Below are 25,000 nucleotides of genomic sequence, written 5' to 3' on the forward strand. Positions count from 1 at the left end.
TGTTTTTTTTTGACCAATCCTGCTCTGGCTTTCACGCTGGTGAGGGGTTTGCTGTTCAGGCAGCTGTGTGCCCTTACAACAGCCTGCTCTGCAAATCTGAGTGTTTCCTGGGGGGTTTTGTTTACACACACACACACACACACACACACACACACACACACACACACACTCAAATACATGGACACACACACTCAAATACATGGACACACACACACAAACACACCCTATGTCCAACCTGTTCGGAATGGACACAAGGAGCCAGTTGTGTGGGGGTGGGGGTGTGGGTGGGCTTCAGGACGGACCCGGAGAAGACCTGGGTCTCGCACTGTGGCACCAAGAGAACACATCACTATTTAAACACTGCAAACTCTCAGTTCATCTCTGTGTGAATCTTGGCCATGGCTGAGTTTTGTCGCACAGGGGATTCTGGAGAAAAGGGGGGAAAAACCCTTGAACACCGAGCCAGCAATACTCCTGCATATATGAGTGTTGTTTTTGTGTAACCCTGTGGCTGGGAACACAGGGTTCGGTAATCCTCTAATGAGAATACCTGCCACACACACACACACTCTCCCTGTGCACCTCTCTTCAGATCCAGGCTGCCGCCGCCCATCCCTGTCCCAACATGGCTGCCTGCTCAGCCTTGCCAGCTGCAGAGCTCCTCCTAACGGATGGCAGCCTGGGGAAAGGAAAGGTTTCCCATGGTAACCTGTGTGTGTGTGTGTGTGTGTGTGTGTGTGTTTTCATTCTGTCTTGCCAAGACAGAATGAACCAAAGTACCACATTGCACTACAGGGTGCCTTTGATCCTGTAAAAAAAACCTATAGAATCCTCCGTTTAAAGTCTTGTGGGTCTCATGATCAACCTGCTCCATCCACAAGCAGTGCAGTCAGGCACTAGAGCAGAGTTGCACAGGCTCCAGGCTAGAGAATGCCTCCTAGGGTTGAGAAGTACTTTGTTATAGTCATATTTCACCTTGGGGCCCAGCTTGGCTGACAAAGATGTGAGTGCTGCCAGCGTGTTCTTGTGTAGCTAGCCTCCCACATGATGTTGAAGTGGATGGATCGGCCAACGTCCTTTCAGCAGCGGCACTCACTGGGCTTTATGCTTGCACTCGCTCTGGCCCACCCTCAAGGTCTGTGTCTTCAAAGAGCTCACAACGAGAGGGGATCGGATCACAAGGTCTGAGGGGTAGAGAGGTGGGATATCAGCAGGCTTTGCCCTTCGTCATTCCCTTGGCTGTTATTAACCTTGTGAGTTTGAAATCAGATCTACAGACCCCCCCCCTTCCCCCCAGCTCCCAACGCAAACTATAACTCTGTCAGTCATTCTTTCATTCACTCATTCACTCATATATATATATATATATATATATATACACACACACACACACACCACACACACATACACACACACTCACACACCCTCACGACAGGGTCACCTAGTTACTGGCATCACTGGAAGGTTCCCTGCTGACTCAGCAGTCGAGCCTCCTCAGCCGTATCAGCCTATCAGTCAGAGCCATTGATCCACCCGCCCATCCAGAGGCACTTCTGGCAGGGGGGGCTGAACACGTCTTGTCCAGGGGCGGGGGTGGGGTGGAGGAGTAGAGGGTGATTATGGTTTTTTGGGTCTGTCAGCACTCAGCGTGTTGAAATGGCCATCTACCAGGAGAGCAGCGGTCAGCTTGAGAGGCTGATTGTGCAACAGCAAATGCCTGGCTAAGAGTGTTGACCACACGTGCATGCTGGGTTGCTTGGAAGTCATCACACCACTGGTTCACGTGGTGGGGGATGTGGGGGGGGTGACTAGATGGATGTGACTTCTTCATCTTAAGCATCTCTTGTCATGTTCCTCCTTCTCCCTCCTCATCCCTTTTGTTTTTCCCCTGGTGAAGAGGTCTCCTTTCAATGGTCTAAGAGGTCTCCTCTTCACTTCAACCTCCGCCTGAAAATCCTCTGATCCACTTCGTCCACTCTCTTGCCCGCAGTTGGTCTCCCTAGCTTTTTCCCCCACTTGGATGTATGATTCAGTAGATACAGCTGGATTGTAGAGCATAATTTTCTCTTTTTCGTCTCTCCCTAACTTCTCTCCTGTTTTGCTCTCTCATTATTGACGAGCCATTTCTTTTTTGTCAGTGACCGCAGCTGGCCAGCATCCTCCTCCTCTCTGCTCCTCACGGTTTCTCAGCATTCTTCTGCTGTCTGGAGGAGAAGACTGATGGTGGCACGCTGGATGATGGCGTGGCCTGTATTCTGTAGTCACAGTCAGTGCTGGTCAGGCCTCCTCCTCTCTCCTCCTCCTCCTCCTCCTTCTCCTCCCTCTTCTTCCTCCCTCCTCCTCCTCCTCCTCCACTCGTCACTGTGGATTTACAGTCCAGCCTCCAACACACCCAGCCTGCTCAGCCATCTAAAAGAGTTACTCCCTCAGCGGCGGACAAGATTCATCTCCACTTTGATGGGACAAATAAAAGAAATACGGGCCGCATAATGAAAAGGAACCAGCCCTCTCTGTTTCCAGTCTGATAAACCTAATGCTTCTTATTTATGTGAAACCTCTTGGATAAATGATATTTTTCCTGTCCTTATTAAGTCTTTCGGCCGGGCACGGTGCCAGCCGATGCCGGGGCCATTACCTCCGCTACCCGCCCCGTTGCATCCCAGTGCCAGCCGGCCAGACACTCATAAGACCGTTATGAAGAAGTGGCGTGTCAAAGAGTTTTTATTATGTGCAGTAATGCCCTTGGCACAGGACTGAAAGCCTTTTGTCCAGTTTTTTAGACTTGTATGGAGACCGCTGTAGACACAAAGCAGCGCACATGGCATGTTGTGACAGGACTTATAGTGCAGAAAACATTCGCTCTTTAAAAGCTAAAAGCTCAACTACGCTCAGTGTTGCACAGATCTGCACTACAGGGCCTTTTGAACGTGCTCTCTGTTCATTTAGTCGCTCTTCTGCACGTTGACTGGAAGCTTATGGCCATGGACAAAATGGATCAACGTCTGAAATGGACGGATCAATTTTCATGTGAAAAAGGGGCATAAATCAGACTTGTTACGGCCGGCTCGTTCCCAGACCGAAACATAAAGAGGGACACGGACAACAAGGTTCAAACCAAATATATTAATTTATTAAAGTAAAGCACAAGTTTACTAATAGCAAAATGTCTAGGGGGAAATGAATGGGAGTGGTGGCGTGCATGTATGGATGCCAAGAGGGTCAGTATGTGAGAAGCTAGATGAAGTAGGCCTAAAGAGAAAGAGAGGTAGAGTTAGAAGTGAGTGTCTGCAAGAAGGAAGAAAAGTGCCTAATGAGAGAGATAGGAAACCCCTTATATGGTCCCACCCTAACCATAGGTGTAATCAATGGGGGCATTAGCCCAACCAGGTCCAGCCCCGCCCGTGCACTGACAGGAGAAGACCTGAAGGGGCACAGGGTCGTAACAGACTTGAGCGTCCTTTTGCGTAAGGGACACCAGCAGGCCAGTAGAAACCTAAGCCACAGCAGTTGACATAGTGACAGCAGCACCTAGTTAAGGAGCAGCGTTGTGTGGCAGAGCAGATGCCAAAGCGCTTGTGTGGTGTGGGCTTCAGAGAGATGGTCATTTTGGTACCGCACCTGTTTTGGGGGAATGGCTTGCCTGAACAGCTGAGTGCTCTCTCTCTTACACACACACACACACACACACACACACACACTTAATCTATATACGGGAACCCCTCCCCCCCCCCCCTCATTGATTCTTGTCCTTTTGTCTCTCTCTCTCTCTCTCTCTCTCTCTCTCTCTCTCTCTCTCTCTCTCTCTCTCTCTCTCTCTCTCTCTCTCTCTCTCTCTCTCTCTCTCTGTGTTTCTGTTTCTGAAAGCCAGCCAGCGAGTAGAAAGCCCCCCCCCCCCCTGAACTGGGGACCCCTGTGCTGCAGACACCCATGCACACATTCCAGACAGAGCCGGATTAGAGTCGAGGAAAGTGTTTGTGGTCTGTCTGTCATTCCCACAGGGCACTGTGGACCATTGTGACTTCCAGTGTGTGTGTTTGTGTTCTCTCTACTCCAAACTGTGTGTGCTCACCCTGACTATTGACACCCCCCCCCCCCCTCAGCCTCCACTGCTACCTTGCCACTCAGAACACCTCCCCCTGTGAGATGTCGTGCCCTACTGGACAGCTGGCCCATGTACACTACCCAAACTGCACTGGATGGGATGGCACCCTTTCCGTCTGCACTACATGTTCCTCTTTGTGTGCGTGTGTGTGTGTGTGTCCACTTCCTTATTGTCCTCCTACGGTGCTGTATGTTCACCACGATTGTGTTTGAGGGTGACTCATGTTGGGATGACACCGTCCACATGCCCCGCTCTCTCCCGCCCTGCGGGTCCACTTCCCCCCAATCTTGTGACTGCGCTTGTGTTCTCCTTCTGTTTCCACTCCCGCTAGTTATTTTCGATCTGTCCCAATCCAGCAGTTGTCATAACTGAAAAGCAGATTTTTTTTTTTCTGCGTCATGTGCCGAGCCGCCTGGCTGCTCTTGCTGTGGCCAACAGCACGCCAATGAATCTCGACTTCTCGGGGCTAAAAAAAAAACCATGCGGCTGGAAGGCCAGATAGACACTTATTCCCAAGCAAGCTTACACGGTGATGGATGTGCGTGTTTGCTATGCTGTTAGCTGGCGTAGATCAAAAGCTTGTGTTAAATGGCTAAATATAAATGTGAATGTAAGCAGCAATCCCAGAGTGTTTACGTCTTCCACCGTCTGATTACGTTTTGTTTGGACTCCGCGTGCTCATAATGACTTGTGTATTTGGCACATGCCGTTGACAAGGGCTCAGCCTGTATTAACAAGCCGGACGCTAGAAGTTCTCACCTTCTTTAGATAGCACGTGTGGAAATATACATATACATACGTATACATTCAAAGATGTGGAAATGTAAACATTTAAAGGAGGGTGGTCAGGGGAGTGGTATGTTCCTGCTCAATGTAAAAAAGGAATAGGATGGCTGAGAGAGAGACAGAGAGAGAGAGAGAGAGACAGAGAGAGAGAGACAGAGACACAGAGACAGAGAGAGAGAAAGACTCTGTTCACCCCTCCACATCAGCTTTGCCTATCTGTCTCTCTCAAGTGGTGGTGACAGCACGTGTCCAAACAGAGCAATTGTGTGTCGCCCCCGCTCGTTGGCTGCATTTCGGAGCTAGAGTCTGGGTCTGCGGCTCCACGGCTCTCAACAGCTTCTCCTTGATGTGTTGTCCTTGGTGTTTGTGCTCTCGAGTCCATCGCTGGCTGGCTGTTAAAAGGTAGCTGTCTACAGTGGTGACAGGATAAACTGCTTATAGACTCGTGGCATGTTGCTTATTGCAGTGAGACTAGGAACATGTTTTGGAAACTGTTACTAATGGTTAATGAAGAAGAATCACAAATATGCTCCACCACTCATCGCCTTATTTTGGTCACACTTTGTTTCAGACTTTCTTTATCTCCCCCCCCCCCCCATTTACAATGACTTTTATCTCCGAGCAGACCTGCCTGCCTGGCACCGCTGGTTAATTGCACGCAAGACGTGCAAGCTGCTCTGTTTTGATCATCGCGTGCCCCCGGGCTAGAGCTCGTCTGGGTTTGATCTCGCCGTTTCACATGTTTGTATCTGCTCCCGACTATACAGCGGTATTGTGCGCGGAGAGACGTGCGGGGACTCCTCATGACTGGTTGCCTCGGAGCAGGAGGTGTGTGGTTATATAATCTAACCCCATGGACGCACCCTCCTCTTCCTCCTCCTCCTCCTCCCCCTCTTCCTCCTCCCCCTCCCTCTCCCGCTCCCGCCTCACCTCCGCTCCTTATTCCACACCAGCAGCCCTGCACCGTCACAAACTAGCCTCAAGGACATAGGGGTGAGGAGGGTGCCACTGTCTGGCACACGGGATCTGGAGACCGTAAACACGGCTCCTGTTGCACCTTCATGAGATGTAGGCAGCACGAGGGGAGAAGAGCAGTATATAATGGTTCTGAATGAACACACACACACACACACACACACACATAAAATCATTTTGATGGCCATAAGGAGGTTGAGATAAATAGATGATTGTGCCATGACCCGCTAGTCTCATAGGCCTTCTTATGAGCCTAACAAATTCTTCTGGAGGGTGGTGGAGCTACTGGAATGAAGGCTGACTCATGCCTGTGCTCTTCAGCACTGCAGGAGAACAGCTAGGGCGACTCAATTGTGACAGAAATTATAATCACAGTTATTTTGAATTCACCATTATTAAACACAATTAGGCCTACTCATTGACTCTAAGCATATCCCCACAAAGGATAGACATGTATAATTTCCAAGGATACTTGGAAAAGGAGACGCTAGGAAAAGGTGATCTTGTTGAATGTTGGTGAAAGCTGTATCCTTAAAGTCTGGAATGTTGTGGTATTTTAAAAGGAGAAAGGAAAAAGCACAGTCTGCAAACATGTGTGACGTCAGGCCACGGATTCCAGCCTGCTTCTCCATCCCTCATCTGAGTAAATGGAGGGTAGCTAGTGTGTGTGCGCCTGCATGGGAGTATGTGAACAGGACCCTTGTGCCCAGGAGGTGGAGGGTGAACAGTGGCAGCCTTTGTGCCAAAGGGAGCTATGTGGGCACAGCCGTGGCGAGCTCTGTGCGTTTGTTTAATCTTTGGGCGAGGGTGCCGTTCGCGCCAGCGACCCACTCCAACACTCAACACCAGCCCTACAAACCTCCAGCGGTACCATTATGTGGACTTCACAGCTCCGAAAGTTACTGTGCGCTTTCATCAGCCAGTTTAATGGGCTTACAGAGCTACTGAGGCCAATTAAATAATACAGAAGGAACTAGACCAATGAACATTTTGAAAATGATTGGCAGAAGGTGGTGATGGAGAGTAGTTTCATAATGTCCATTTTTGTCCACCCGGCGGGTATGATTGATTCCTGTGCTAACAGGCAACCATGATGATTCATTGCTACTCAATGCTTGTATGGTAATGTTTTGCATTAGCTTGGATAATTATGCAATGAACCATGCCTTCAGGTCTCGTCTTCTAACCTGAGCTCTCCTGCCATGCTTAAGACATTCAAGGTGTCCACACAGGATCACTGAAATGGCGTATGAACTATTCTATTTTCTGATAGAATCCCCCTTCAACTGATACAGGCTCAGATGTCTGAAGGGCTGCTTCAATATTGACAACAACCATACACCATTACCTTGCTTTGTTGATAAGCAGGGGAAGAATGCCTGTGGCTAGCAGTGAAAACATGCCTTTGAGATAGCAGTGAAACAGCTTTTAAACAACCAGTCCAGTGAATGGGCACCGTCATATTTTATTCAGGCCCTACTACCCCTGGAGCCAAGAATATAAGCCCACAACAGCTTTTCTCTTATCCACAAGTCTATCGCCAGTGATGTTCGCCTGACTGGGCAGCTTGTGAACGTGTTTACAAGTTGTGCAAGAGAGTGTTCCATACAGAATACTCCCAGCACTTACCAAAGAGATTACAGGACAATCCCAGATAGTATACTGCATATGGCACAATCCCAGATAGTATACTGCATATGGCACAATCGGCGGGCGTGTTTCTGAGTGATCTTAGTGTATGGCTGAATAAATGTTCAGTGATCTCTTCTGTGTGGAAGCAGTTGAGCCGCAATTAGAAATAGAAATGTCATTCAATTTGTGCTCTTTAAATGTTAGTCATTAAATTACAGTCTCCATTATGTTTCAGCCCATAGCCATGTTGCATATGTCCGTCTCCTTTGTTTATAGTGTGGGCCATTTTTGGGGAGGTGTGATTTGTGTAGTTCAGCTAAAAGAACTGTGGTCATCATTAAGAGATATCGTGTGGAGAGTCCCAGTTCTGTGAACTAACTGTTAAAAGAAGTCCCTCTTAATTTCCCAGCTTAGTGAAGGCAGCGTCCAGAGGTGCCCATGTGCCCAAATGGGCAAGTCCCTGCTTTGTGAAGTGCAGCATGCTCCTGATCTGAAAGCAATCTTTTTTTCTTTTTTTTTGGAACCCCTGGTTTGTTTATGTGTGTTTGTGTGTGTGTGAATGAGTGTGTCCCAGAGGAAGGCCTGAGAAAGGGGCTGTGTTGGGAGTGATGCGGCACGTTTTCCAAAGCCGAGAGGAATGCGGTCAGAGTGGTGTGGTCTTCCACTGGAGTCCCCCCTCCCCACCCCCCTTCGGAGTTCCCCCGAGCCAGGCCATGTGGAGCCAGTTTACGGAAGATTGTTCCACTCTGCCTTCAGTGTGTGTGTGTGTGTGTGTGTGTGTGCGTGCGTGCGTGTGTGGGAGTGGGGAATCAGGATGAAGGAGGATGGTATGTGGGAAGGCACCATGACGCACTATTCTTTTGAAAGACTCTCACGCGCAGACAAGAAGTTTAAGGACCAGATTTGACCACCACACCACCACTTAACGTCCCTTCTATACCCCTCCCCCTCCCCCACCATCAGCACCACCACTACCACCAAATTGGGATGGCTTTGATCTGTGTGTGTGTGTATGTCATGTGTACAATGATTTGTCGTGTGTGTGTGTTTGTTTTTATGTTTGGGAGGCCTCTAGACGTTGCCGGAAGGCTCGGGAGGTTCTCTGTCTCTGTGGTGTTGTCTGTCAGATGGCTGTTAAAAGCACTGGACAGGAGAGGAAGTTTGGCTTTGAAGCCAGAGCTTTGGTGGGCTTCCTGACTACAGACCAGTATCCTTCCTCCTCAGCCCGGGCGAGACATACATAACTCACATGTCTCAAGGCTAACTTAAAGCGTAAATGACATTGGTCCTGACGGTCAACATGGGAGCCGCGTGCGTGTGTGTGTGTGTGTGTGTGTGTGTGTTAGGGGTGTAACGGTACACAGAAGTCACGGTTCGGTTCATACCTCGGTTCGGACATCACGGTTCGGTACGAGTTCGGTACAATGGAGGGAAAAGCAAAACAAAAATGCAGAAAGCTTTTTTTTTTGTACATGTCTCAGGCTGTACCACCTAGTGTCATACAGTCTCTTCCCTGAGCTATCTGCAACAGCCTGACGTGTGTACTGTAAGATGTAGGCTAAACAGTACAATAAGTGCCCAGACTCCATCTGTAACTTGTAAACAAAATAAGACAATCAGCTATAAAACTGAAAATAGGCCTACAGCATCTCTTATTTCTGAAAGTGCAAATTACATAGAAAATGATTTTTAAAAATCCACTTAAGCAAGACCATCTGTGTTTAGTTGTATATGGAAGGGTCTACAATTTGCCTCAATATTTTTCATTGTGTGTAAAGTAATAATCTAGCCTACTAACTGTGAAAATATCACACTATTTTGCCTTTTTTTAAAAAACGAAATGGCTCCTTTCATTTCATAAACAGACTACAACTAGAAGTCACGTGACTTTGCCCTTTGACGTTAACTCACCGTAGCATGGTTTGTTTATTAGCCTGGTTAGCATTGTCACTTTATTTTACCGTCTATGCACTTAACACTACCAGCTCCTCATGTGAGAAGTTACAAGTTACCCCAACATAAAGGTAATTACCACGCGATTTACATAGCTTTCTGTCATTACGAAATCATTTAATTTAAGCCATAGGTTTTGGCCCTATTTGTATGTGTATCCAAAGGCTGCTGAAGCGCAGGGGAAGTTTTTCCCCCCTCGTTTCAGTGATTGGTAGCCTACATCATCTGGGTGATGGCTTCGAATATGTGTAGCATTTTTTCCACTCACATACCCAATGCTGAACAACGCCGACACACAGTTTCATCTTATCCACCACTCTTTCGCCTGTACTAACGTTACTGTAACTGAAGTTCTCAAACTCCCGAGTTCTTTAGCGACACCTAACGCTAATCTGTAGCCTCGCCTTAGCTCTGAATGGCGCCTATGGTTTTTTTTTTGTCAGGTCGTCGGTTGAGTCCGTCAGTCACTAGCAGCACTAAAGTTAGACCTACAAGAGTTAAAGGATCCGCTGGTCTCTTTAAGATCGCAAGTTTGAGAACTTCAGTTACAGTAACGTTAGTACGGAGAATACACGGTATAAAAATACATAAAACTCGTGTGCGGATTAATTAATGTCATGCGACTGTTCTCGCATGACATTAATTTATCCGCACACGAGTTTTATGTATTTTTATACCGTGTATTCTCCGTGTAAATTCATGCACCGAACCGTGACGCCCGTACCGTTTCGGTTCAATACGAATACATGAACCGTTACACCCCTAGTGTGTGTGTGTGTGATATATGTAGCAAAAGTGTGAACTCACACCATCCTACCTTGTGTCCATGTAACTAATTATGGCTGTCTCTATTCTAGCTATTGTAGCATGCACGTGCGCGTGACTGCCTTCTACTGTGTGTGTGTGTGTGTGTGTGTCCGTGTGTGTGTGTGTGTGTGTGTTTGTTTGAGACTGCCTTCTACTGGGCTTCTGTGTTTAGACTGTGTGTGTGTGTGACTGCCTTCATCTGGGTTTCACAGTGGTTAATGCTGCATGTAGCTTCTACTTTAGATGCGCAATTCCACCTCTACTGAAGGTCACACGTGAGATGTAAGAGAGCAAGAGAGAGTGTGTGTGTGGGGGTAGGGTAACTGGTTTGGCCTCGTGCTCCATGCAGCGGTCACCTGGCTGCTGTCCATCAGGTCCTCTCCATAAGGCAGACCCCTGACTGCTGACTCGGCACAACACAGTGCCTGATGAATTCCTCTCCCCCCAGAACACACACACCTCACCAGCTGAAGCCCCAGGTTTAAGTAAAGTGCTTTTCCCTGTTGTTGCCACTCCCACATCTCACCTGTCCCGTGAGCTCAATCTCATCCGACACTGAGGACGCGATGTTGGCACCACATGCCGAGGGAATCGCTCCCTTCCAGACAGTATGTAACGTGCCTCCCCCAAGGGTGTCATCAACACTAGCACGTCCAGCAAGACGCCCCTGTCTTTAAAAAGGCTGTCCACTCCTTATCCATTCTATGCCCGGAATCTATGCCAGTTCTTTTATTTTTATTATTCTCTATAGTCCATGTCAATTGTTATTATTATTACTATTAATTGCTAATTCTTTTGTTGTAACTACTGCTTTGGCAACATTGTAACACTTGCAGCCATGCCAATAAAGCTAATTGAATTGAAATTGAATTGAAAGGCAACTAGGGGTGGGCGATATATATCGTCTGCGATAATATCGTGATTGCTGTTTTAACGATGTGCAAATTGACATTATCGAGTATTTAAATTACTTGGGGGGGGGGGGGGGGGGGGGGGACACTCGAAATCACGCATTGTACCCCCATACATTCACTAAGCCAGGAGGTGAATGCAAGAGAAGCCCCTGGCTGCAGGAGAGCAAGTCACGTGATTGCTAGTGGTCCACGTTGTCACACGCAGCCTAATGTTTATTTTGTGCTGCTACTCCGTTGAAGTGGCATTGATGAGTTAAAGTCACGGTATTATATGTAAACATTAGGCTAGCCTTTGAGTATTTTAATAGTCAGTTGTAAACAAAGAAGTCTTCTTATGTTACCTTTTTGTAAATGGACTGAAGTTCGCTCTAAATATAAACTTTTATTGATTATGCTAACCGTTAGCATCTCTATGGGATTTCTCATATACATTAGCCATAAGCTAATGCATTAGTTTCTATTCTGTAAGGTCTGCTTAGTTTTACAGTGAAACCAGAGAATGTCTAATAAGGACCTAGACGTGCTCTGGTGAAACCTAAGTAAAGGTTTGAAAGGAACTTCAGCTTCAGACTTTCTCTTGGGAAACTGTCAGGCCTTAGCCTGGCGGGCCATCCTATATCATTGACATGTATAGTCTGGCATCGAATCATTCACCTCGCTTAATCCAAGGGGCGGGCAGAGAATTGTCTTTCAAACCACCTAGGCATGCAATAGGCCAGCGCTACGACCATATCCGTATCCGGTCGGCAAAACGGCAAATACATCCTTCTTCGAAAGGAATGACTTAAGTGCATTGTGTTGCTCAACTTTCAAAGAAAAGCACAAGTCCAACTCCTCCAAAGTTGACGCTAACGCCGATTCAAACAACCGCTCTTCGTTTGCCATAGCCACCTTCCTTGTTGTTCACCGTCGCAGGATGTCGTTATCCTGTTAAGCCCGCCTTAAGACCCTCTAACGAAATAGAGCGCTGTGATTGGCCGTCATCCACGGTGTTAAGCCAATAGAAATTCCTAAGGTTCGATACTAGACGTACAAGCTGAGCAAATTAATTTGCCGCCGCTAGGGTGCGTCTAGATTTCTAGGCTAGTCAGGCCTATCTACCCTCTGTAATGTAGCTGGCTAGACCATGTCATTGCCACACATACAAGTGGAGGCAGAATTGGAAATGTGTCATAGAGTGACAATGCATTGGTTTGGTTAAAAAGTCATAGGTTAGGTTATTGGTTATTATTGTAATAATGAGCTGTAAAGTAACTCGGACTTTTAAAAAGGATTTCGACTAATAATCGTTATCGTCAAAATCACAAAAAATATCGAGATATTATTTTTTGTCCATATCGCCCACCCCTAAAGGCAACGCCATTTCACATTGCATAGGGTTGTGATGCCACCTTAAAGTGTGCCCGTCTCTATGCTATGTCCGTGCTGTCTGAGGCTCTGCTCGGGGTGCCAGCTGGGGGGTTGGCATGGGCTGAGGCGCAGTGTGAAGGGCCTGGGGGAGATGAGATGGTGAGCCTGGGAGGAGCTGCTTTGTATTGGCAGCACAAGCCCGTGCTGATCTAGATTTGGACACAGCGGGAGGCTGGGCTGCAGCTAGAGCTTGCTAATCTGGCTACTGACTGCATCGTATCCTTTTTGTGTTGCAGTCTTTGTGTGAATGTTTCATTTTTTTGTGGCTTTTCTGTGCACTTCTATGTTTGGGTTGGGTGTCCCAATTTAGTTTAGTTCTGATATTGCGGTACAGTACATTGGCATTGTTATGATGTGCAGGTAGATTCCGTATTAGTAGTCTGTCAGGCTCTTTTTCATGATGGCGGAGTGCAGTTCCATGATTGCTGTGTATGTGCGCGTGTGTGTGTGGGGGTCAGGCACCGATCCCAAGAGGTTTCAAACAGCTGTGCTGGAGCCCGACAGGTGCACTAGGTCTCCACAGGCCTCTCGGCTGGGGCTTGCTCCGCTGGCGCACAGCTATAAAGGTCTGCTCAAGAATAATGCTCTTGATCTCCCTGCGTCAGTGCACTGGAAAAACAGACCAAGCAATCATCTCAAAACTCCTGCCAATATGTTGGCTAGTCATTATAGTATAGTATTATAGTATAGATAGATCTGTTTCATACTGTATTTGAGCATTTTAATGGTTATTTATACTATATATATTATATTTATTTATATATATATATATATATATATATATATATATATATATATATATATATATATATATATATATATAGAACATGTACAAGGAAACAGGGTCTTCTAAACCATCGCTTTCTGTTTTTCTGCCTCCACAGTCATGTTCTGACATCAGGTATTAAACACTCTAACTAGGGAGACAGCAATTTCCTCTTGCCCACGCAAAAGGGGAGAGATGCAGTTTTCTCCCCCTCTAAATGATCACGCTGACATTTTTCTCATCTTTTCTCACGCAGAGAAGAAGACATCAATACAATCGCTAAAGCTACTAGGCAGATAGTCGAATCTGTCTCATAACTCATTTACAAAATGCTCTTTAGTTTATTATGCGATCACTGCATTCTCTATTTTTTTTTACATTTTTCATCAGCGACCACTAAAGATGAAGCATTAGGGGTCATAATGGGTTTAATTTGCCTGGTATTGATCAGGAAAGCCAGACATGCTAGAAAAGAAACGGAGCTGTGTTTGGCTGTGAAATGTAAACCAGGTCACTGGCTGTTTTGGCTGGCGATGGCGATGTTCCAATCATTGCCTGGGAGGCTCCCCTCAACAGCCAGAGACAAATTAACACGGAGATCGCTGGAGGCCAGTAACCAGAGGAGCAAGAGCGGGCTTATCTTTCTGGAGTAGCCCAGAATAGTCTCGGCCTACACACCTGGAGCAGACCCTCAGCTGGGGACAGTTTCATGTCGCACCTCTTGGGGGGAGACGGAAAAGTGTTACAAGGACCCCTTCATTTGGTGGAGTTCTCACAAAATAGGGATCTTTTGTAAGAGCGAGTAGGTTTTTTTTTTGGTGTGTGTGTTTTGCTTTTTGCTATTTTTAAGAGGGAAGCCACAGGGTCTGATGGAAGGTACCCTAGCGTCTCCTGTGTGCGTGCGTGTGAGTGTATGTGTGTGCACTGTCCTGTCTGCCCTGTCACTGGCCAGTCAATGGTCACATTATGAGCTAATGGCCCCAGTGTAGGAAAATGTGTCTTGTGGTTGTGTTGTGAGGTAGTGGACCTCACAACGGCTCCTGAAATGGTGCATTTAAGACACACACACACACACACATACTCACCCACACCCTCTCTCATCCCCTTCAGCCCTCCTGACTGGCTTCCTTTTGGATCGCAAAGAAGGGGAAGAAATGCTATGAAGGGGGATTGACGTGTCAGTTTCCCTCCCCCAATAGCGTATGTGACTGGATTGACACGGAGTTGGAAAAGAATAGAGTTCTTTATCGTCCACTCCTGTGGAAATTCAGATTTGGCCCCATACACATGGTCATATAGCACACACAAACGAGACTACACAGCACAGTACAGTACAACATACAAGAGCTTCTGACCTTGAAACAAATGTCATTTTTGACCATTCATTGACTTGGAATAGAGCGGTCAGGTTTGCCATCGCGCAGGGGATATGCTGGGTTTTTGGGGGTCATAGTGTGAGTTTTGGCATCTGACCAGTTCACCTTGGCCGCCCGCGTGAACTGACTGGACACATTTCCCTCAATCAGGCCTTTATGCTAGGAGCCACAGCACTGCTTTTTTTTTTAAACAACCTTTCCAATGGAAAGCGCCTTAAAATGCAACCGCCAATCCTCAAGTAGCCGATGTAGGCCCAACGTTTTGCACACTCTCCAGCTATACAACAGCTGCTATTGTTTCCCATGTTCTGCCGTTAAAAAGGAGGATAATGTATCAAAAGGATCTTGTAAAGGACATTATTTTCACGGAAGTAATACATAGCCTAATGCTATATTCTTAAATTTCCTTTGGAATTGATAAAGTATCAATCTATCTATGCATACTGTCCATTTTTATGTAGAAAAATGTTGTTAGTTGTCTGACGGTACTCCCTCTTTCTCTCAGGTGGTTAGCTTTTAGATTTTTAGCTCCGTAGGTACGGTAAGGCTATTCTGTTCTTTTTTTTCCGGCTCAGCCCTCTCCATCCCTTGTGGCTATTAATAGCCCAGGCAGGCCTATTGAGCTGAGTCAGAAATGGAGCATTTGATGAGACATGTCAAGCGTACAAGTGGACAACATTCCAGCTCATTTTGCCGGCTTCACTCTGACTTAGGCTCTTCAGCTCAGAGCGCACACACACACACACACACACACACTTTGTAACACTAATAAGCTCCATTTCGATTTACTCATAACAATGACCTGTGGAATGTATTGCTATTCCAGCTGTACTGTATGCACAGGACGAGTGCAGAGGGCCCAGTTCATAGCAGTTAGTCCTTGAAGCTGAAATGGCTTTGGAGGGAAGAGAAGGCAATAGCCTGCTGTGGCGCTATACGTTTAAATGTCAGCCCTGACCGGTAAGATCACTTTCCCTCCCCTTAGCGAACCCTGAGGCATGCAGGGAGGCAGAGCCACTCACTGAGTCACTAACTGACTGACAGTAAACAGAAAATAGTTAAGGGGTGGGGGGGGGCGCTGTGTTGTTGCTCAATGGGGCTATAATTATGGTGGGTGGAAACAGGTGGAGGATTAGTCTCTCTGCTCAGCACAAAACAGTAACCCCCTGAATAAGAGGCGGGGTGGCATGGGAAGGGAAGGGGATAGGTAGGGTTAGAGCTTCTCAACACCTCCGGCTTCCTTCACTGCTGTTGTCTTCCTTCCTTCCTCCCAGTCTTGTTTAGGGGTGTGTGGGTGGGTGTGTATGTGGGCGGGGGGGGGTGTTGTGTGCTGTCAGCGCTGGTGTGGGGGACAGGCGCTGGGGGAGAGCAGGACCAGGCCTGTCTGAGGCGTGATGCTGGTTGCAGCTGGGGAGAGCAAGAGAGAGTGCAGAGAGGGCGAATGAGAGCCACCAGACATGGAGAGAGAGAGAGAAGGGGTGGAGAGAGAGAGAGAGAGAAGAGAGAAGGGGTGGAGAGAGAGAGAGAAGGGGTGGAGAGAGAGAGACAGAAGGGGTGGAGGGGGAGAGAGAGAGAGAGAAGAGAAGAGGTGGAGGGGGAGAGAGAGGGCAAGAAGGGGTGGTGGGAGAGAGAGATCCCTCTATCTTTCCGAGCACTGCATGCCACACCCACGTGTGGCGGACCACCCATCCCACCTGCCCCCAGGGTAGCCGGTAGAGAGGTGTTGGGGCAGGCCTGGCCGTGGATGGAGCGAGGGGAAGAAAGGACGTGCAGATGGGCCCAGGGGAATACAGGGAGGGTGGATCAGCTCCAGAATAACAGGGCGTGGGCTGCTCTTTAGTGGTGCTTGGTGTGTGTAGAATCTTACTTGAACCTGTGTGTGTGTGTGTGTGTGTGTGTGTGCCCGCCCGCATGCTTGTGCGGTGTGTTAGTGGGTGGCTATGTGGAAACAGGTTTCATTATCAAACCTGCCCCATCCTGCTTCGTGTGTGTGTGTGTGAGCACACCTGGGACAGCATGTGGTTATGTTGTGAAATGATGCATACTGTACACCCAAAACGAAACGTCTGCATGGTAGCGCATTCTTGTGCGCTTCTCTAGTGTAGGCAGCCATAAGCTGCGCAGGTACAGACCTGAGGCTTTGGCGGAGGGGTGTTTCTGCCTGGTGTGTTTACATGGAGTGTCTCAACCACGTGAGCCTTTCTGGCACAGAGTTATCGTTCCCGCCTCGAAACGAGCCAGCGAGCCCGTGCCGTGGGGAGGCTGCGTGGGAGGGCCAACCAGCCAGCAGATTCCCTCGGGTTAATCCTCCTCCCTGCAAACTAGCCTAGCGTTAACCAATTAGCACAGACTTGAACTTTCCCCAAGACGGGGAAGACTGATGGCCAGTTCAGCTCCGGTGACTTATGTGTGGTGTTGTTTTTAAAAAGGTTAAATCATTCACATTAAATTGAAGCTTGAAAGGAATTTAGTTCATTCAATGTTAGCCCGCTAGCAAGTGACATATCTGAGGCCTTTTCATAAGACATCTTGTGATTTCCAAACTCACAAACACACAAAGTACCCCGAACAGAAAAGGAGAGGTGTGTGTGTGTGTGTGTGTGTGTGTGTCAGAACAAATGAGTGTCTCATACCAAGTTCTGCTGCTTAGCCAGGGGATGACTTTTTCAAACGTGCCATCATTTCCCCCTAAAACAGTTGTTACGTTAAACACGTTCTTGTGTCTTGTGCATCGTTTAACTTATGGCACTTCCTTTCTGCTGAGCACTGCTTGGACTGCAGGCCTGCCGATGTCCTGCTGCACAGTGGCCGGAGACGGAGAGGTTTTATTTTTATTCTGTCCGCATGACTCACTGCCTCACGCCTACCTAACCCCCATTGCTCATCAATCTCCAGAGAAGGTTTTACTTTATTCAGCATGAGATAACGGCAGTATGTCGTGGTTATTAAGCTGTTGAAAAATCGCTTTTTATCTAATCCATTTCATACATTGAATTTACTCGTCTTTATTTGACTTTTCTCCACCAGGAGTATTGAGGCTGTGAGTCGTCATGAGACCAATTGCATGGCAGAGTGGTGCGTGGGGCTGTGGGGGTCAGGCTTGCGTCCGAATGTTGCGGAAGTCTCACAGTTTGAAGCGCTTTCTCCCTCTTCAACAGCCTTGACTCAAGCTCTACTTCTAGAAAGTACCGGTAGTCAAAACAACATAAACATGAGACAGAGGCCAGACTCTGTGAGCGGCGAGAATGAGTTATTGCTCGGGGGGTTTGATATTAAAAAAAAAAAAAAAATGGAAGGGGAAAATAAGAGTCTCCCTCTTCCAAAAAACAAGACTTGTCTTTGTCACGGTGACCGCTGCTGCCGTTGGTCGTAGGAGCAGGGAAGCCGGTTGATGTGATTTTGAAAAGGCAAACTGTTTTCCTCACCAATTTAGCAATTCTGCCTGTTAGTGGTGCCTGTGCCTTCCCAGTCTGCTCCACTCTCCAACACATGGTCAGACAGACTGCGGCACACACACACACACACACACACACACACACACACACACACACACACACACACACACACACATACACACACCACACACACACACACACACACACACAGAGAGGGGAGGTCGGGCTTGTCTTGTCTCGACTCTCTGCCAGTCTGACACAAGTGTCTGGGTCGATGGGCTCAGAGTTCATCTGGTGCAGGCGGGGTGATTTAAACAGAGAGTAGACAACAGTAGAGTGAACAAGTAGGCAAGATCAGCAGCCTTCTGGCTTGCAAACCCCCTTTCTCCAAATTAACTGAAGCTCTCTTTCTTTCCTCTCTGTTCTTGGTCATGGGCTTGATGTTATGGACGATCTTGTCGTCTACTTTTTGCCATGTTTTTTGTAGACACTCTCACTTTGATGCGACATTTCTCATAGAAAATATAGTTAATTCATGTTTTATGTTTATCACAGTTTATGTGTATGTGGTCTTTACTTTCATCCATCCCAGGACTTAACACAAAAAAAACAGTGTTTTAAGTCCTGTTTAGTACAGCTGCTTTACAAAATGCATGACATTGTGAGTTTTTACGTAAACATTGTTCGGGCAGAATAATGCGTCATTATTGCCTTAGCACTGAGTAGTATGCTTACATTCTCTGTAGGCCTCTATTCATAAGGGCACTTGGGTACTCCTTCTCTTGGCCAGTCCAACACACACACACACACACACACACAGTGGCACACTAAGAAGTAGTGTTTGGTTCTAATCCATGCCTGTGAGTACAGTGGTTTGGGTTACTGGGGCTGGCGCTGAGGAGGTTGGGTTTGAGGGAATGGGAACAGGCCCGGTGGACTATGAGGTGTCCCTCTGATGGAGAGGCTAAACAGAGCTCCCTTTTCATCCTTTTCAAGAACAAGGGTGGAGGCTCTTCATGCATGCAGTGCAGTGCCACCTCATAGCGTAGCAGGGGAACTCTCTCTCTCTCTCTCTCTCTCTCTCTCTCTCTCTCTGTGTCTGCCATTCTTCTGTTCCAGCTACCATTTCACCTCCCTCCCTCCCTTCTTTACTTTCCCTCTATCCCTTTATGGTCTCTCTCCATCTCTCTTTTTCAGTCTCTCCTCTCTCTCTCTCTCTCTCTCTCTCTCTCTCTCTCTCTCTCTCTCTCTCTCTCGTTCTCTCCCTCTCTCCATGTCTTTGTAAAAGGCATATTATCTACTTTCGCTGTGCCGTCTCATAGGAAGTGCTCTATGTTCAGAGGCAGGGATGCTACAAAAGGCCCATTTATTGAGGTCTCGGGGCAGCTCGTGTGAGTGAGGGCGGGGTAGAGGGGACGAGAGGGGAGGGGGGAGGGTAGCGGAGGGCCAGAGCGGAGCGGCTTCTCTGTCCAGGGCTGGGCTGCTGTAGCTTTGAAGCCTCTCTGCTGCACTCTGCTCTGCTCTAACCCTAACCCTGCTCTGTGAGGGAGGGACCTGCTGGATTTGGATAGCAAATAAGCTTTAGCCCAGCCAGCGCCCCGCTCCACTGGCCCTTGTGCATTTCCGAGACCCGATTGGAGATCGGCCATTCTAGTGCCCTCCACTCCCCCTCTGGCGCCTCTGTCCTCTCTTCCTCTGCTGGGACAGGTGAGGTAGATGTTGTGATCTACCCCCCGGCTACTTCATCTGCTCTCCTGGTCTCGTAATCACCGCCCAGCGTCAGTGAAGGACTTGACCTTTTAATGGCAACGTGTGAAGTGCAGTGTTCCGAACTCTGTTTCGACTCAATTACATGCCTGAGGAGAGAGGTATGGAGGCGGGCGAGGCTCAGTCCCACGGCACAATAGCATGGGGCAGGTGACTGGCTGGGAAAACGTTGGCATGGGTGTGGTGGTGGTGGTGTAGCCTGGTGTGGTAACAGAATGTGGCCAGACCCTGTGCAGTGATTGGGGGAAAAACGAGGAAGAGAGCTGCCCAAACCCTCGTGCTCACTCAGCCTGGCAACACTTCACACGCTCGCAGTCACACGCCCGCACGTGCGCACCACACACTTCATAAGGCATGGTTATGTTTTTAAGCCAGCAGATGCACGTTAACCTCACAAACAAGCCCGTGTGTGTTGGTTTGTTTATCCTGAAAGAGCCTGTAGTTGCCTGTACTTGAGCAAGTGAGTCAGATTGTTGTTCTCTGTGATCCCAGTCTGCCTCATCTGGTTCGGTTTACGGTTTGTAATGACCAGATTATTTTTAGCACATGACATCCATGCTCTCTCTCTCTCTCTCTCTCTCTCTCTCTCTCTCTCTCTCTCTCTCTCTCTCTCTCTCTCTCTCTCTCTCTCTCTCTCTCTCTCTCTCTCTCTCTCTCTCTCTCTCTCTCTCTCTCTCTCTCTCTCTCTCTCTCCCCCTTTCTCTTTCTTACACACTGACATGCACATATACCGGCAGACCCCCTCCTTGTCTCAGATGGTCAGGCTGATGTTAAACTGATAAATGGCCGCAGATCAGAAGCAGATGTCGGCGTCTTCTGACAAGGTCATTTCAGCGGTCTGGCCCTCCGTCCCTTGACGACTGCTGCCACAGCCTGCAGAAACAGCTGTTGAGAGAGAGAAAGCGAGGGAGAGGAACTGCAAAGAAAGAGGGGTTATGTAAAAAAGACAGAGCGAGAGAGAGAGAGAGAGAGAGCGCACATGTGGAAAAGAGGATGCTGGACGAGGGAATGAAGAGTGAAATAGGAAGCAAAGAGGCTCGGTGTTGGCAGGAGGCAGAGGAGGAGGGGAAACGAATGTTTTTGCCTCCTGAGAAAGGTATTAAGAGACCAGATAGAAGTGGAGAGGGAGGGAGCCGAGGCTAGCCAGAGGCCACCCTCTCCACCAAACTCAAGAAAATAGTGTGTGTGTGTGTGTACGCGTGTACACTGTTCCACTTCTGCAATAATAGGAAGTATATCCTTCTGCAGATGACAATGACATGTTTACCCATAATGACTAGTGCAGAATGAATTAAAATAGCACAATGCATTCTGTGTTTGATCAGACCTGTCTAAAACCTGCAACATACTTGTACATTTTCCCCCTGTGTTAAGATCCAAATAAAAGCATTAAAATATATACGTGTGTGTGTGTGTGTGCATGTATGTCTGCATACAGAACTGCATGCATGGGTATCTTGTGCAATTGACCTCAGTGGACCACGGTCCACCCCTTGTCTAAATCTCTGTGCCTTGGATGCGTGTTCCAAGCCTCGTCCAGCAACAGCGCCGTGTTTCGAAACAAACAAAGTGATCCGATCCCCAATAGGGCACTGGGCAGGCGGGCGGAGCGGAGCGCCAGGGAGGGCAGCTGGAGCAGGAGTGTGGCAACCCTGTCCGGGCCAAGCGGATTAGGACGTGTTGTGCTTAAGGCTGCTTTGTCCAGATTAGCCTCAAGGCCTGTTATCGCAAAGAGGTCTCGTTTAATTAAGATGCTGTGCATTTTGTCGACCTCGATTCGTTTGGGTTTCTTTTTAACTAACTGTGTTCTATATTTGTTTGTTTGTTTGTTTGTTTGTTTGTTGTCCAGGGGCCACAAAAGAAATCGGCTCGGCGCTGACCCGGATGTGCATGAGGCACCGGAGCATTGAGACCAAGATGAAGCTCTTCACCACGTACGTCTCCTCATGGCATTCAACCTCCATATTCTCTCTCGCTTTCTCTCTCGCTTTCTCTCTCTCTCTCTCTCTCTCTCTCTCTCTCTCTCTCTCTCTCTCTCTCTCCATCTCTCCATTTCCTCAGTGCTAGGCCCAGCACTGTACCACTACACATGCCACATGGTTTCCCCTTAATGTGCCTTAAGGGAAAAGCAGAACAATGAGATTGGGCCGAGTATATAAAAGTAGCCGGCATGAGAATGGAGCATGACATGCTTCGGTTGAAATGTTTCTCCGTAAAAACAGAGAGTGCCAGAGAAAGAAAGTGTGTGTGTGTGTGTGTTTGAATACAAATAGGCGATGTGGGTGATTTGCTTGGAAGAGAGAGAGATTGATCGGTCCCCCTCTTTAGTTCCAGTTCTTCTCATAATTATAATGCATGCCTGTCCTTGCTCCGTGTTCCGCCTTAGGGATAGAACCGCCAAAAACTGGCATGACCCAAATGCCACTCCGTGTTCTGCAGTGTCAAATGGAACAAGCCTCGGTCGGCCCTGGTGCTTATTGCCATGGTGATGGCCGATCTCTCGTCTCCTCATTTCAAAACCGCCCTCGTTGCTCGCACCACACTGGGAACTCAAGTCACCGCTTGTCAGGAGGGTGCAGAGCGCCATTGGTCATTACATTGCGACCGTGTGTGTGTGTGGGGGGGGGGGTGGACCATCAGACCGTCCCGTCCGACAGACAGATGTGTGCAGTGGCCTTTGGTGCTGAGTTTCCCCCTGCTGAGGCGATGATAATTGCTCTCCATGCCGTCACGGCCTGGGGAACAGAGGTATTGACTTGTACTGGCAGTTTGGATGAGATTGATTTTCCTCCACCCCCACCTCTACCTTGCCTTTGCATGCACACATCCATGTCGGGCTAGACCACATCTAAACGCAGCTCACTCCACTCAATACCATTCGTTATTATTGCACAGCCACTCACCATGCAAGGGCGTGTTGCTTTGCATTGCATTATGTAGGAGACGCGTATGGATGGGACACGTATTAGACTCTATGGATTTCACATAGAATCATTGCATGTCACTTTCTTGAGCACACACACACACACACACCAGTGGTGGAATGTAACGAAGTACAAATACTTCGATACTGTACTTAAGTAAAGTACAAATACGTGGAACATTTACTTAAGTAGAATCTATAGTGCATACTTTTGACTTTTACTTCGTTACATTTTGCAGCAATTATCTGTACTTTTACTCCGCTACATTTCTACAACACCATCGTTCCTTTTTACATTACATTTTATGATCAGTTTTTTTCTTCTCTTTGACAAACACGTTTGTTTCACCAGGGGGCTGGGTTGCTACCAAAGATAGAGCGCTACGTGTCCCGCTTCTAAATCTTTGAAACTAGTCTACACCAGACAGACCAGCTTGTAGCCATCTACATTCGGTAGGCTATAGACCCATGGCTATACTGGACATGCAACTGTTTTCTGTGCCCTGAGCATATGCTTGCCTTTCTCTGTCTATTATCTGCAGCGTTAGGGCCTCCTCTCCGATGAGATTGCGAGTCTGCGGATCAGCGAAGTTACAGGCTATGCCCATGCGTCTGTCACACGTCTGATCATTTGCGGCACATGAATGGTAGACTATAGGACTGAATGTACAGACTATAGGACAGAATGTAAACTGGGCTACGGATGGTAAGCACAATTACATCAGCTTAAAACTATCTAGCCTAGTATAACCTAAAACTAGCTTTATTAAAATGCCACACCTCATAGGCTACTGATTTTTTTATTTTATTAGAATAGGCCTATAGATATTAAGATAATAAATCATTATGCAAGTACTTTTATTTTTAATACTTAAAGTACATTTAAAATCAGGTACTTTTTACTTTTACTTAAGTAGGGTTGGCATTGTGGTACTTTTACTTTTACTAAAGTAAATATTTCTCTGCTTATTTGTACTTTTACTTAAGTACTGAGTTTCAGTACTTCCTCCACCACTGACACACACACACACACACACACACACACACAGAGGGAGAGAGGGGGAGGGAGTGTGAGATTCCCTATCCTATCACACAGAGCTGAGTCCCTGTTTAGGGGTGCTCCCCTTACTGGAGCGACGGCAGACATTTTTCATGATTCCCTCCGGCAGGCCCAATTCCCCTTACCACATCCAATCTCCCCTCTGACCCCAGACCCATGACTCCCCATTCCCTGCCGAGCCTGCAGGACGCTGGGCTATGGACAGCAGGGGTGATTGGGATCTCGGTGCTGTTCAGGGGGACGGCGCTATGGTGGATTGGGAATGAGGAATTACGGCCGTGATTGGCTGGACCTTTAGAGGCGGGAGGGGGGGGTAATGGGGTTTGTGGGTTTAACATTGAGGTGTAGCATGTCTAACCACTGGTCTCTCCAGATAAGATGCTGCATTACAGGACTGAATCTCCTAAGGGGCTGGTCCTGTCTGACTGATGTGAAAGGCCTTGGCTTCGTCTCCCACCAGGACACAAACCCACGCTTTGTCTGCGCTGACCGCCCCATCCATGTTCTCTCTCTCTCTCTCTCTCCGACGGCATAATAAGATGGATATAATAACATTAGAGGTGCACAGGGGCCTGATCTGTTGTGATTGCACGCCATACTAGACCAGTCGAAAACAGCCCATGAATAAATATTAAGGTTTACAGTCTTGCCATAGGAAAACAATTCTACATTTCCAGTAGAGTTTGTCATACCTGATGGCAAACATCACCATTGGTATGATTGACATTATCGGTGGCATGAAAACATAAAACATTTCAGAAACGCAACACACAGATGTCACCCTATGATGTTTTCTGCCGATTGAGCCTAATAAGTGTGTGTGTGTGTGTGTGTGTGTGTGTGTGTGTGTCATGTGACTGCGGCATGAGTGGTTCCTGGTGACCGAGTAGGTGGAGGGGTGTTCAGGGGACGCTCTCCTCTCCTTTGCTCTCTCTGATGGCTTGTCTGATTGACTGTCTGTGACTGCTGATTGAAAGACTGGTCGACTGACTGACTGACTGACCGACCGGTCGGGTCATGGGGTTTGTGCTTGGCAGGGCCCTCATGGATAACCTGATCAACCCCCTGGAGCTGAAGATCGAGGAGTGGAAGAAGGTGGCCAGTCAGCTGGACAAAGATCACGCCAAAGGTACA

The 25,000-nt window shown here is 47.9% G+C and overlaps 1 protein-coding gene across 2 annotated transcripts in view; it reads left to right on the top strand.

Moving 5' to 3' along the window:
* Positions 1-25,000, top strand: part of mtss1 (MTSS I-BAR domain containing 1) — a 96,630-nt gene that overhangs the window by 30,300 nt on the left and 41,330 nt on the right. For both annotated transcript variants that reach the window (XM_076269322.1, XM_076269323.1), the window contains exons 4-5: positions 21,733-21,817; positions 24,904-24,995. In XM_076269322.1, coding sequence (XP_076125437.1) covers positions 21,733-21,817; positions 24,904-24,995 — 177 coding nt within the window. The remainder of the gene's footprint in view (positions 1-21,732; positions 21,818-24,903; positions 24,996-25,000) is intronic.

The sequence above is a fragment of the Alosa pseudoharengus genome, unplaced genomic scaffold, assembly GCF_046254945.1.
Source record: "Alosa pseudoharengus isolate Yale_2024_CS ecotype anadromous, Long Island Sound unplaced genomic scaffold, YU_APseudo_1.1 YU_APseudo_1.1_scf_5, whole genome shotgun sequence".
Taxonomy (NCBI): domain Eukaryota; kingdom Metazoa; phylum Chordata; class Actinopteri; order Clupeiformes; family Clupeidae; genus Alosa; species Alosa pseudoharengus.